Raw genomic sequence first — 14,093 nt, forward strand, 5'->3', positions numbered from 1 at the left:
AAAACAAATTAAAGATTTTTTTTTTAAATTGTTTTGCCTATTAGTATGAACTATAAACTTCAAAATGTGAAAAATATTATGTTTCTTCAATCTGTTAACTTTTGGGAGGGGCCTTTACGATAATGATAATAAAGCTTGGTACTATGTAATATTGTTGATGGAGCTTAGTTACAGGAAAGATGATTCTTTTTTCAGCCATAACTCAGACTTGTACTGAATCAACAACAGCAGTGACAAATAGTAAGAAATCACAAGACAAATAGTATCTAAATCCTGTGTCTTATATATTTGCATTTGAAAAAAAGATATAAAATGTGAAAGAAGGCTATTTTTTGAGGAATAGTATCTATGCTGTATAATCTTGTTATCTCATGGTTTTGATTTTACTGAATTCTTAAATGAAAATAAATTTAGAAAATGTAGTATTTAAAGTTTCCGTGCTAAAAATGCTCAAGATTACTATAAAACTGCACGCTTCCTTTATTGAAACATTGCAGATAAGATGTGTCTTTTTATGACATCCTAGTGGCTGTATTTTGACTTCAGTGATATGTATGTGTTTCTGAAAGGAAACAAATACAAACCTTGTCAACAACAATCGGGTGGGAAAACACATCTTTGAAAACATGTTAAAGTTAATGTGGTGGGATTTGAATTTTCCGTGCCTGTTGGTGTCAGTGCAGTTAACTCATAGTCAGCCAGTTAAACCAGTTTTGGTTTTTGGTTGGATAATTTAGTCTGAGATAAGGGATTTCTGTTCCTGCTGTTGCTTGGCTTGGGCATGGCACCAACAGCTCCAGGAGGGGGCTCAGACAGAGGCAGGGGACAGAGCCCCAACAGTGGGTTTTTCATGGGACGGAGGGCTCTGAATGTGGCATATTGATGTGCCCGCCACTCCCTGTATAGTATTTCTCCAGCCTCTGCAGAATACTATATTCCTGTATACAAGGAGCAGTAGAGTTTTGGAGCTCAGCCTAGATCCAAACGTTGTTCCTAAAACTGTTAAATAAGACAACATAAATATCAAGGGCCAAAATATCTTCACTGCAAATAAATAAAATTGGATACCCTGCCAAATCTTATGAGCTTTTCTTAGGAGGAAGCCCTGAGATTTTCATTTAATGGGATATCTCATTTTAAGCTGCTAAAAACTTGCAAGGAAAATGGTGGGATTGTCCTCCCTGCTGACGATTCTTATGGTACAGCATTACCAGTTCATATTGATGGAGGAAAGTTGAACTGTTTCGCCTACTTCTGTTCTTCAGGTTGAATGAAATGGAAAAAAGTAATCATATGTCACTAGTAAACTCCCAACGAGTTCACGTATTGTAATCTTTGTTTCCATTTTGATGCTTTCAAGGACACGTATAAACAAAATGCCTTAATTCTGCTTCCAGTGCAATCTGTTTAATTTTGGTTGTCATATTAACCAGGAGCAGAATTGTGACCATATAGCTCATTCTAATTCTGTTCGCTCTAATGCAGAGATAATAATGACGGGGAAAAAAAATCAGTGTATCAGTGTGGGGCTTTTCTGTTTAAGAAATAATTTTAAGACTTTTTGGCTAGTGGTCAGAATTGTTGCAGTAAGTGTAGCTCTATGTTCCTGTGCTGCAGTCTCATTGGTCTTTGTCTCCCCCCTTCTGCCCCCTCTGTTTTTTGTTTCTCTTCAGTGATTTTTTTTATGTGCAAGATCTGTCCTCATAGGAGTCTTTTTTTGAGACTTACGAGAGTTGCAGTGAAACAGTCTGCTTGATACTTTGAGGAAAATGAGGAAAAGTAGTTGGCTGTGGTGCACAAGTTTTCTCCAAGATTTCACAATTACAAGACTTGAGATCTTTCCCTTTCAGTTTCTTTAAAAGCAGGTCCCCCAAAGGGGCTCTGGGGGATAGATGTAGGATGAACTTGCTTTGCAAGTGGGGAAAACAAACAGAAAGCCCGGTGTACTGTAACTATGCTTGTTTGTGTAGGAAATTAAAGTGATCTGTGTTTCACTCGGGTCAGCTCTCAAGCGTGTACAGGAAAACTGATAATTTGCTAAAGGATTTCCTTTTGGATTTTCAGTGACATGTTTGGTTACCATAGCACTGCTATTTTGGCCTGATGAACACAGCTGTAAGGCTGAAGATTAAGTCTTAGGGGACCGGTGGGGTTTTTTTTGGTTTGTGGTGCCTTGGTTACACCGACATTTGTAGAAACGCTGCTAAAACTGTGTTTATGATGTGTATGAAAGTATCCAAGAGTAGAGTGTATCAAAACAGCTACGCTGCAAGAATTGTAAAAGAAGCAAACTTTGTATTCTCTACAATAGTGTTTACTATTTCTTTAGAAAAAGTTACTTGTGTGAGCACAGCTCTCTGGAGCCTGGAAGCCTTCTTACCTCCAAGGAAGAAATAATGTTTCAGTTTGCAGGCCACTGCATTTGTACCAGATGAGTTTTGAACACAAATTACTGTGTTATTCTCTGATTTGACATTCTTTATTGTCTGGCTGAATAGCAGAGCTGAAATCAGCAGATTTTACAAGTGTCATGAAAACAGATTTCATTTGAATTACGAAATGCTTTTGATATTTTTTAACAAACTGGTTTTGGATTGATTGGATTAATGTTAATGGATTAATGAGTTAATTGGCGCCTTCTCTTTTTGCCTTTTAATACAGGAATCAGGAACTTAAAGACTTGGGAGAGCTTGCTCCTCACTGGGACAACATGCGCAAAAGTGTTATTGCTCACTGTGATCAGATGTTGAGCATGTACCAGGATACTCTTGCAGAGCTTGGAAAGCATACAGGTACAAATCGATGGTTCTATGAAAGTAGGTTCTCCTCTTCTAGAGCAGTTAAGAATTAACTAGGTTGATTGTTATTAAATAGTGGCATATTCAGCAGAAATAAAACACAGAAAAATGAAATATCTTTAGTAATTTTATTTCTGAAGTACTCGCAGGTGCCCTATTTCCTCATCTAAAGTTTTTTTCATGCACTTCATCAGCTTTTCACAGTTAACATGGTACATGTTTACACAGCTGCCAAAAAAATAAACCATTGGAGAAGTGGAGGGGTGTGTTTTAATTGCCTGTTTCCTTGAATATACTGCTCTGCTAGTATTGAATACCACCTGCCAATTGAAACCAGCTTTCGAGGTAGTTTTGTTAGGTTTTGTTGAAACCTAACATAAGTTGCATTTAACAGACACAGTAACATCTAGCTATGCTTTGCATATCCTCAGTGTAGTAGTTGTCATTGCCCACATGGTGCCAGAAAAGCACAGAATTAATGTGGGACGGGCAGTCTGTCCTCCGTCCAGAAATAGCAGTATGTGCTGCCGTGTTTTAATATTTCATCTGGAAATGTGGTTTTACGTTATGATGTGTGCTGGATGCTTGTTCAGTTAGTATCTGCTGGAGTCCTCTGGTCAGGGACTATAATGTATCGTAGTGGGATAAGACAGCATCAGTGACAAATGGGCAGAAAAGGCAGCTGGTCTTTTCCTCCTGTAGTAATTCTTACTTGTAAAAAGAACAAGAAAAGACTGCAGAACAAATTATTTCTTCTTTTGAATTTCTTTTCTTTTGATTGTTCGCAAATCATTCAAGGAACTTAGAAGAATTCTTTTCTATATTGTGAGACTGCTGGAATTATTTCCTGAATAACACTGTACTTTGAGCAAACAAGGATTTCTGTCTGTTTATAGCATGCCTTTCTGCCTCTTCCTGCTCGTGCACACCGCCCTCTCCCCCTGGTTTTTGACATGTCCTGGAAGGAAATGGGCGCATTTGTTCTGAATCACTACAGAGGCCTTGTTTTTGTTGCTGCTTTCTTGCTGGTATCATATTTCTAACGCCATTCCTCACGTTCACTATCTCAAATACGTGTTTTTGATGACCGTGCTGCCATTATTGCTTGGATATGCTGTTTCGCCCCGTATTCTCACCATTAGATGTTCCCACTATGGCTTTACTCCCGCAGTTGTGTGTGTGTGCATGTCCGAGGTAAACACTGTGCATTGTGTTACATGTACATAAGTTTGCAACCTAGAATATTTCTAAAAAAGGGATACATTATAGTTATGAATGTTTGTAAAAATAGAGGTATAAATGATGATAACATCTTTTGAAATACCTGGTATATATTTGTGGAGAATTTGCAGTATTTTCTTAATTATTTGTAGCTTTCTACATAGTTCAAACAAAACTTTTTTTGTGTATACTGAGAAACAGAGCAATCAGGTTTTAGTTCAATATACAACCAAAACGCATAGCAGAATAATTTCTTCTTATAGAGAATTGGGTGCATTTACTTTTATTGTAATGAATCTGCTGCATTTAATAGGCGAGACACCAATCTTTCCCTTCCAAAATAGGCATTAAAACTGTACTTCTATCATTTATCCATCATCTTGTAATACAGGACTGAGCGTGGTATTTCTCATTCCAGATTGCTTTGCAACAGCTTTCTTGGTCACACAAAAAGAGAAAGCCTGGTTTAGTTTATGAGCAAAAAACAGTCTCTAACTGAAACTAACCATTTTGGGAGCAGTTGATCATCTACTTAAATGCAGGGCGGGGGGAAGCTCATCTGTTACACTAAATGTATAAAAAATTTGCATTTTTGTTGCAAAAGTGTAATTTTTTTATTTACTACATCAGATTATTGTGGTTCTGATTTTGGCAGACTACTGTCTGATCCAGTATGACACTTCCTATGTTTCTGTGCTTTAACTAATTTTTTTTTTTTAATGCCTTGCCAATTACATTTTGAAAACACTCCATAAAGTGTCATATGCAAGGCAATAAATACAGATTGTGAAGGAATCAATGTAATAATTATCACTTGCAGGAAAATATTGAAATGACGTTTTGAGTTTTAAAAAAAAAAAAAAAAGAGAATGTAACATATTAAGCGTAAATCCTGCAAGGCCTGTATTGTGCCAAGTGAATCTGAAAAGGGTTGGTGATGTTAAATGACCTATCTTAACAGTGATTTGAGAGAACTGCAGCAGACCAGGGAACCTGAGATTATCGAGGAGGACAGAACCAGCACATATAAAAAAAAAAAAAAAGAGTAGGAACATTTATCCAAAAGCAAAGGAAAGCAGAAATCAAAGCAACGTAATAATTGTAGTGAAGATGAGAAATAATGAGGAGGTATTAATTTGGAGGCCAACACTCAGGTACATACTTTAAATCTCATTTCTTCAACAACCCTTTTTTTCGCCCATTACTAGCATGGTGCCGGTAAGATACTTGTTTATACTTGGAAACCCACTGATTTTACATCTTGTGTGAAAAGTTACTTTAACATTCGAAAACTGATTTCATTGTCATCAGTGGGATATGTGCACATTCTAAAGCCAAATAATGGCACAGTTCTTCTAATGAAGACAATATTTACTTTTAACCGTGTGCTATCATATTTTTATTCTTATTAAATCACAAATTAAATTAGATGATAAATCCTCTGAGTAGTGAGTGTCCCTTTAAAGTTGTTCCATAGAGATCTAACATTTTTTTAATTGAATGTACTGTCTATATGTGTGTAGAGCTAGGCTAAAACCTCAAATCTGCATTTTGATCCTTTAGGTAATGTAGGATTTGGCTGCCCAAAAGTAAAACAAAATCTAGAACAGATTCTTATTTGCTTCTGCTGTCTGTAGCTTGCCTTTAACCAGTTTATTTTTGCTTCCTAGATCATTTACAACAAGTAATTGAAATTCTCTATGAAACAGAGATTAATCTCTTTTGCAACAGTTTTCAGAAGTTTGTCCCTATTGCTTCTTTTTCCAAAGGAATAGGATGGATGCAGATAAATTTATTGTATGTTTTAAGATGTCCCGGTTCCTATTCCATTCCCATTTGAAGATGGTTCTTCTCTATAAACAGCATACATAATAACTTTAAAAAACGAGATTATAATGTTTGATAAGAAAGCAAGACAGACATAGGTTTGACTTCATATTGTAGTTGCACAAAAAATAACGTTGAGAGAACATTGTAGGGACTGGAAATTTCAGTACCCACAAGGTAGAAAATGCTATGATTAGAGATGTGAGTACAACTTTAATTCAGACTTCTCAGGTCAACGTATTTCAACACAGTCTTTACTTACCCATTGTCAGAGATTCACGCCAAAAAAGATTTTGCTTTATGGTTCGTCCTTTGTAGGTTTCTCACTTCATCTTAGTCAGCTTGTTGCCTGACTTTGGGTTGAGGTGCTTCTCTCCATTCTGAAACAGCTTGAAAATTGCAGTGCTCAGGAGTACCTGTGCATCTGCGCTGGAGATCCGGATCTGCTTGGAAACAGGCACCCATCCTAGCAGCAGTAGTTTGGGATCAGCAGTACTTCTACTTAAGAACTCGACAAGGTTGATTTTTCTAAACTAGATCTGGCCTCAGATGGAGAACTCCTGAGTCAGGTTGCTATTTTGGGAAGCCTTGTTTTAAGACAAGGCCAACTGGGCATGTTCCTCTTAGAAAGCCATGGAGTGCTTTTGCCTCTGCCTTTGCTTCGCTGCCATGTTGGCAGACGGAGATATGTGGAAGCACCAACTCATTGACACTCTTCTTCCTTGATACATCAGAAGCAAGGTTAAGGTTAATGTGTTTACCATCTTTGCTTTGTTACTTGCTGAACAATTACTTTCTTTTAACAAGGGGCTTTTTACTTGTATCTTGTCACAAGCAATTGTGAAGGACCAACAATTGTAAGTCACCTAGGTGCAAATATCTCCAGTCTCCTTTTATATCAGCACTAGGGAAGACTGTTCACTCGTAAGCAGTGTACAGAAGGGGAGATAGCATCTGTAAATAATTTTTTTCCAAAATATTTCCACATTCCTCATATACAATGACACATGGGGTTTTCGAGAGAGACCTGCTTCAGGCTCAGCTGAGCTATTTGTGGAATTTAATGGAGAAGAATGTTAGCAGACCACTTAATTTCTTTTTAAAATTGAGAGATTGCAGTGAAAGTATCAGGAGACTGCATTAGTGTTTGACAGCAATTTTGGTTTAGTAGCATATTTGCTGAAAATGGAGGCTTAAGGAAGTTAATACTATGTCAAATTTGAGTTGTTTTGGCAAACACTTTTATCCTCAAAAATGGGGCAGAATTTTAGAGAAAGCCAAGTATTTTTATTTCAAGGAAACATAATAACAGGAATCTTAAAAGGGTTAGGTAACATCAAAACAAATCATTTCAGGTTAATCTAAACCACAAATTTTGTGATTTGGGGAGGGAGTAGAACTTTGAAACTCTTTTTGTTTGTTTTAGTCTGACCTGAAATGACTTATTCTCCCCACACACACCCCTCCCAATTATTTATATATATTTTTTCCCCATTTCAGTCATCAAACTGAAAATTATTCGTTATTTATCCAAAAGGAGAAGAAAAGACAGTTGAGGTTGAGGCAATTGATTATTGCTCTGGGGAATTGGGCACTATCTCTGTCACAAAGTTCCTATGTGACACTAGGCAAGTCAGACTGCAGAAGTGGTTATGCTGTATGCTTATTTTTGGAAGGCTGGCAATAGCCGCAAGCTGTTTTGCAGGAGTACTCAGTACTTACGGGTGTAATTCAGCTCAGAGGGAGCCGCGCTTCCAAAATGGAATGTGATGTTGCATTATAATTCCTACTCTGCAGAATGAGATCCTCCATATCTCATACTGATGCATTGTTTCTTAAGTGCTTCGACCTTAAGTTATTCTCTGCCATTACAATGGATAAAATTATAACCCTTTTGCTCAGCCAGTTAAGCTTATTCTAAAAATATTTGCAAAGCCCTTAGAAACGGTAGTGATGCATGCAGTAGACAGGTTTGAGGAAATTAATAATCCTGTCTTTGTGGGAGGCTTGAGCAATATATTTGAATCCAGATACTGAAGTAGAAGTTGGAAACAAAATGCTTCTAAGGTGAGCAGCAAAGACCCTAAACACTCAATGAGCTGGAAAAAGCTAGTGTGTGATATGTCACTGAAGTCTGATTCACAGGTTGTCGTCAGGTGGATGTCAGATGAAGGCTGCTTCTATATTCTGGTGTTCCCTGACTTTGAAGAGTTTAATCTTGCAACAATACTAACAACTATTTTAATAGAGGGAATGTAGTTTTCTTGGTCCTTAAATACAATTTACCAAGTTACTTAAAAACAAACAAACAAACTCACTCAGAATTCGTTTTATCACATGGACGATACTGGAAATGCAGATTGAGATATTAGTTCCACTGCATGGATCTCTCATACCTGAGTAACCTGAGAATAACTGATAGCAATAGGTAGTTATTATCCCATGTGTTTCTGGCATGGGACGGGAAGGAATTCTTGCTTCACAGGTCTTCCCTGAAAAGAATAATGAGACTCAGCAGTGCTGCATGTGTTCTATTCCAGCTCAGGATAGATGTGTACTCCAGGCAGAGTGGGCTCTTCTCCCTCCTACTTTTCTTTTGCCTGTCCCTTTTAATCCACTGTCATCTTATTCTCTTAGTCTGCCAGTGTTTCCCTGTCTCAGATCCAGTTATTACTCCTTAAGCTTTGATCTTGGTCTCAACTGAATTCTCATAAATAATCTGCCCCCTTTTTGTTTTCTTCCCTAATGATTTACAGTCTCCTCGCCTGTGCTATTCCCATTTCCTTTCTGTTACAGTTTGAGTTCCCTTCACTGCTCCCATAATTTTTTCTTTCTGCGCTTTCCAGATGCAGGTTTCCCACTGTTGTTCCTCATCATCAATGACTCCTAGTTTCAGCCCGCATCCCCAGGTTTCCTATCAAATCTGAATGTTTGACTCCTGTCAATTGTTTTTCTTGCTACCTTTGCTCTTAGTCTTTGTTAAAGTATTATTTTAAGTTACTAAGCTTAAGTAGCAGCCTCAGCAGGGTTGGCTTGTCTGGAGTGTTGCCCTCTGGCAACGTGGTTTGCATTGGGAGGCTCAATGCTTTGTCCTGCTGGAATCTATGGCAGTTTCAATAGATAACCTCTAGCAAATCTTGATTGAGCAAGTCAAAAAGAAGAATTTCAAATATTTCCTTTATCTTTTTTTTTTTTTCAAGAAAAGGTTGAACATTCCCAAACATATTTTTTTTTTAATACTATTTGAATGAGAGGAATTTTAGTCCAAATTATTAATAGTTGGCAAAATGATAGGGTGCTGAAAAAATGGTCTAAGTAAATGTTGGTCTGCCTGAGTGAGAAGATAGGACCACCTCTTTCCTAACCTATACCCTTTTATTTTATATATGCTGTATCAAATATCTCCAGGTAAATTACATTTTCCTACCCTTAGGCTTTAATTATATTCCTTTATACCACCATAGAGTTACTCATAATCTCATACTTTTGAAGTACACAACCAGATTTTTTTAGTTTTTTCCAGACCATTGTGCTTCTTGTGATTCTGGCTTTTTAGAAAGAAGACTAATTTATAGCTTTTCTTAAGGTAGTTTATGTTTCTTTACTTGAACTTCCTAGGAAGAACTCATAGTCAATGTAGTATTTTTGGTTTAAGAAAAAAATGTTGCTGGATGAAAACGTAGTACCATCATAGCGTGGTACCCCTGTGTTTTTAGCACAGAATAAACATAATGCACATTAACTATGACATTGTTTCCAGCAGACTGCAGACTGATTTCAGACAGCAGGAAAAAAAGTCTAGCACCTAGAATAAAAAATTAGATTGTTCTTTGAATTAAAAGCTGTTTTGTTGCTTCCAATATGGATACATGCTGAGAGTCGGTTAGCGAACCATTCTTCTCAATATACAATTACACATTAAAAGTAAATTAAAGAAGACTCCTAACATACAAGTATTGTCCTCACATTAAAAGAAGACAAAACATCTGCTGGGTGCTTAAGATAATGATTCTTTAAACTTTTGTTTTTCAGGTTCTTCCTTCAAATCAAGCTGTAGCAAAGGAGAAAAAACACTAGAATTCATCCCTATAAATCTTCATCTGCAGAGAATGCATGTGCATAGTCCTCGATTGAAAGGTAAAGTATAATCTGCAGAGAAATTCCCTAAGTGTGACAAGGTATGCTTTGAAGTACAATTAAACTTGCAACTGAGAGGTATGGTTTCCATTTTAGCCCTTTTTAAGATGTAAATAATTTATATATCTGGTCTCAAGGATGAACATTAGGTGGACATGCTTTCAGATGGAATGTTAAAACCACAATAGAACTCAAAGGTATTCTGTTTAGAGAGTTGAATCTTGGTCACTTCGAATTTTTCACTTAATGATAGGATACTGGCAACAGTCTTGTTAAACTTTGTAAGTAGGACATAAAAATGCTACAGATAAAAAGTATGGAAAGTAATAGCGTTAAATTGATTTTTTTTTTTTGTAATTTTTAGCAAATTTATGTGCAATTTGGGCTTACATGGATTTGGAATAGTGCTGAGGAGAAAAGAATATCACACAAAATACAGGGACTTTTAAGGAAAATTCTGAGATTCATATCGTGTTGCATGTGTTTTGCCAATCAGTGAAGTTTGTACAGTGTTAGCGTGTTTGTAAGATTCATGCAGTATGGCTTGATACAGGAGGTTTCTTGTATGACTAGATTGTTTCTTGTGGTTTTGGTTTGTTTTGTGGTTGTTTTGGCTTTTTTAAGAAAATCAAAATCAAGCTTCCAACTTCATTATTTAAAAATCTGTACTTCTGTGTGTACTTAAAGTGTTTAATTTTTCACTTTGTTTAGTGGGCTCTAGAAACATTCTGTGTGGATATTTCCTGCCTGTGTTTTGTCTACGTATCTGGAACCTGCCTGTCTTCCTGATGGGTTTGGTTTCATTCTCTCCGGCCTGTGCATCTGCTTCTATACCCCAAGTTTTGGATGTTGTTTGGAATATTTCTAGAGCAACTGAGTGTGTACTGTCCACAGAGGACTACACTTAAGTAAATCATGAGATCAAAGAAGTGACCAGCTTGCCCATTCTTCACATTTCTGTACAAGTTCTGAAACCCGCAGCCAGACACACTGCCGCTGAGATTGATCAGAAGTCCTGAGTCTGTGCTGAAACTTAGGAATCAGGTCCAAAGTTAAAGCTATGCAAGGGTTTTCTCTTCCTCATCTTCTGAAGCCACAAGCTTTGGATACTGACTACAGATCTTGGAAAACTAAGGCGTGATTAACAAAATTTCTATTAAGTTCCAGGGTGTCTTGTGCTCATTTTGTTTCTATGAAGCTTCAAACAAATAAGTAACTGCAGAATATATGTTCACTGAAATGTATTGGTAACCTATGCGTGGTTAAAAATATTCTGTTGTAGCGGTGCAGAACTAATACTGTCATGATTCATACTGACACACTGCACAATGTTCAGTAAGATTCACGTCCTTCTAGGGCATCGGCTTAATTTTTCATTATGATCCGTAATGTCAGTGGAGTGTAAAAGCCAGTCTTACCTGTCTTGTTTCTAAGGTGGGGTTTTTTTCCCCATTGTACCACCAGAGATAGTGATAGAGCACAATACATTTCCTCCCAGAGATTGCTGGGATGAACTCACCAGCCTAGGGGATGCGAGTTGCATGGTTCCATTAAGAACAGTGTTACCTCTAAACTTAATATATCCTATTTTTTAGGAAGCTTATTGAGCCCAGCGCTGCTTGTGACTAAATCAGCCTATTCAGTGCTATCCTGTACCACGTAAGCATTTGCTTAGTATTAAGTGAAAATATCTCACCAATTATGCTGAAAATACTGCGAACGTTAATAACTTCTGGAAAGAGGGATAATTTTCTGTAATGTCTTCTCTGATTCTGTTTAATACAGAATTCTGTTGCTGCTACTTGCCTATAATTTTAGGAGCATCCTTTACAGACAAAAGATTATATTGATACATATATGTGAGCAAATCATAGTACAGTGAATAATTTGTTGATAAATTGAGATCTATTAAATTTGCTGTCACTGAAAAAACATGGAAATTACACTCTTGTAAGTTTTTTGCCTTATGAATACGCTCTGCATCTATGCAGATTGTAAAACAGTAAGTACAAACAATAATTATCGGAGTATTATCCTGTGTACTGCTGATGTTCATCCACTTCCAAGTTGGAACATGGGGACTTCTGATTGTCTGTTAGATATTGTATTAGTTCAATATTTTGTTATTTCTTTTACTGAACAACGGTGCCTCCAAACATTTTAACAAGATGGGGATTTATAGAGACAGAATGACAGCACAAATTTTAATTTAGCTAATGTTTTGAAGTTAATTAACTCAAGAGCATTTTGAGATTTCTAATGACTACAGGTGGCCAGAACCTTAATTTTATGTCTTTGAAAGAAAACCTCTCTGGGAACAGGGCACTGTGTGTCTATTTGCTAAATAAAAAAGTGGAATGAAATGCCACTTACTTAATCACCCACAACTTTTACACTACTTGAATTTTGGTTTGTTTTTAATGAATTTTCTCCTTTCTTCTCCAAAACCACTTTGCTTGCGGCATATGGTTAATCCATAATTAAAAAGGGTACAGAAAGAGATAAATCTTCTAAATTTAGAACTTTGTTTAAATTATAAAACTCTCCCTTTTTTCTTTAGCTGATGCTCACTGACATGAGAATTAGATAACACTGTTCTTGTTACACTCAAGTTTAGAGATTGCAAAATGCTAACAAAAAAACTTGTTTTAAAATCAGGGAAATTCTGCTTACACGTATTTTTGGAAGACCGACACCTTGGTTATGGGAAGCTCTTTTAATTTCTCTACATACAAAATAGGTTCCTGAGAAGGCAAGCAGGTTGCTTCAAATTTGAGATTGAGCTCTCCTTGACATAAAAATCCCCCAACTCTTGAAATTGGTCTGATAAAGCTTAGGTTTATGGAACTTCTACTGTGTTGCTGTGGTTGTCACCATGTTGCAAAAGCTCTGTGTTTTATTCTGGAAGGAGTGATGAGCAGGTAGTTTATATTTCTGCACAGTGAAGGAATTGTTATTTTTTTGGTGAGTGTGTAACTGGTGTTAATGTTTCACTTGTATGAGTAGGAGGTGAGTGTATTTTGAGTCAGAATAGTTAGTATGAAATAATGATTGATATAAAGCTCAACATCCTTACACTCTAATCTTCGGCATTTTCTTCCTTCAAATTCCAAAGTAATTATTTGAGGAAGGGTTGAGGGTTTTTTGAACATCTGTTAATTAATAATTTTGGGGGAGCACGCTGACAATATGATACAGCTCCTACAACGCTCTGCTGCATTTTCAGCTTTGTCTCCACTGTAGAGAGTTGTCAGCAGTACTCAGTTCTTGAGGTGGATGATGGTTCCGAGTTACTGGAGCATTCCTGTACCAGTGCACTCATGCTGACACTGCATGTCCTTCACAAGGAGCTGCATTGATGTGTACATGGAGCACATCACAAGGCATTCCTCCTGAGTCTTGCAGTGCTTTCCAGTGTACTATGCCCTGGAAAGTGGGAGTGAGACTGCCCCATGCCCATCACCAGGGTCGTAGATGTTTTCTTCTTCTTTGCCATCTTCACTTTCCCGTGTTTGCTTGCATGGGGTAGGCACTCAGCAGTTCTGAGTGCGTTTGTGTCTCAAACAGCTGTTCCTTGACCATGCTGAGAAGAGTAGTTATAAGCAGGGTCACTATTTATTTTCAAAACAGAATTGGGAAAAGCACCAGGGTTTAATCTTTTAAATGTTTTCCTGTAGTTTCATGAGTTATCTGTAAACATAGTCAGAAGCCATTATTCGGTTAACCTTGCGGGTTCATCTCTTATTTTGTTTTCAAGCCACCATTGTTTAAAGCAATAGAACTACTTATTGTCAAGTACCGATGGAGCTCTAATAGCCCAAGATTATGTATTATGGATAAATCTCTATGAAGACCTGAAAGAATGGGCTATTTAAGAATCTCGAAGCTCACCTGAGGCTAATGAAATTATGTCACTTTTCCTTTTAAGTGGAAATGGAAGACTCACCAATTCATTAGAGTTCAAATCAATTTGAGTGAATATGCTTTGAGATTCAGCTCTGGAAGTAAAACATAGTTCATTAACTGTGAATCATTTGTACAGTGTTCTTGCTTCTAGGGATATTTATCATCAGAATGCAAGAAAAGTTCTATTTTAGGAGAGGATTAGAT

General features: G+C 37.0%; 1 protein-coding gene across 5 annotated transcripts in view; it reads left to right on the forward strand.

The window, feature by feature from the left end:
* The window catches only part of INPP4B (inositol polyphosphate-4-phosphatase type II B), a 364,993-nt gene that overhangs the window by 227,635 nt on the left and 123,265 nt on the right, over positions 1-14,093 (forward strand). For all 5 annotated transcript variants that reach the window (XM_074588896.1, XM_074588899.1, XM_074588900.1 and 2 more), the window contains 2 exons: positions 2,662-2,792; positions 9,879-9,983. In XM_074588896.1, the coding sequence (XP_074444997.1) occupies positions 2,662-2,792; positions 9,879-9,983 (236 nt within the window). The remainder of the gene's footprint in view (positions 1-2,661; positions 2,793-9,878; positions 9,984-14,093) is intronic.

This window comes from Larus michahellis, chromosome 5 (assembly GCF_964199755.1).
Source record: "Larus michahellis chromosome 5, bLarMic1.1, whole genome shotgun sequence".
Lineage (NCBI taxonomy): Eukaryota > Metazoa > Chordata > Aves > Charadriiformes > Laridae > Larus > Larus michahellis.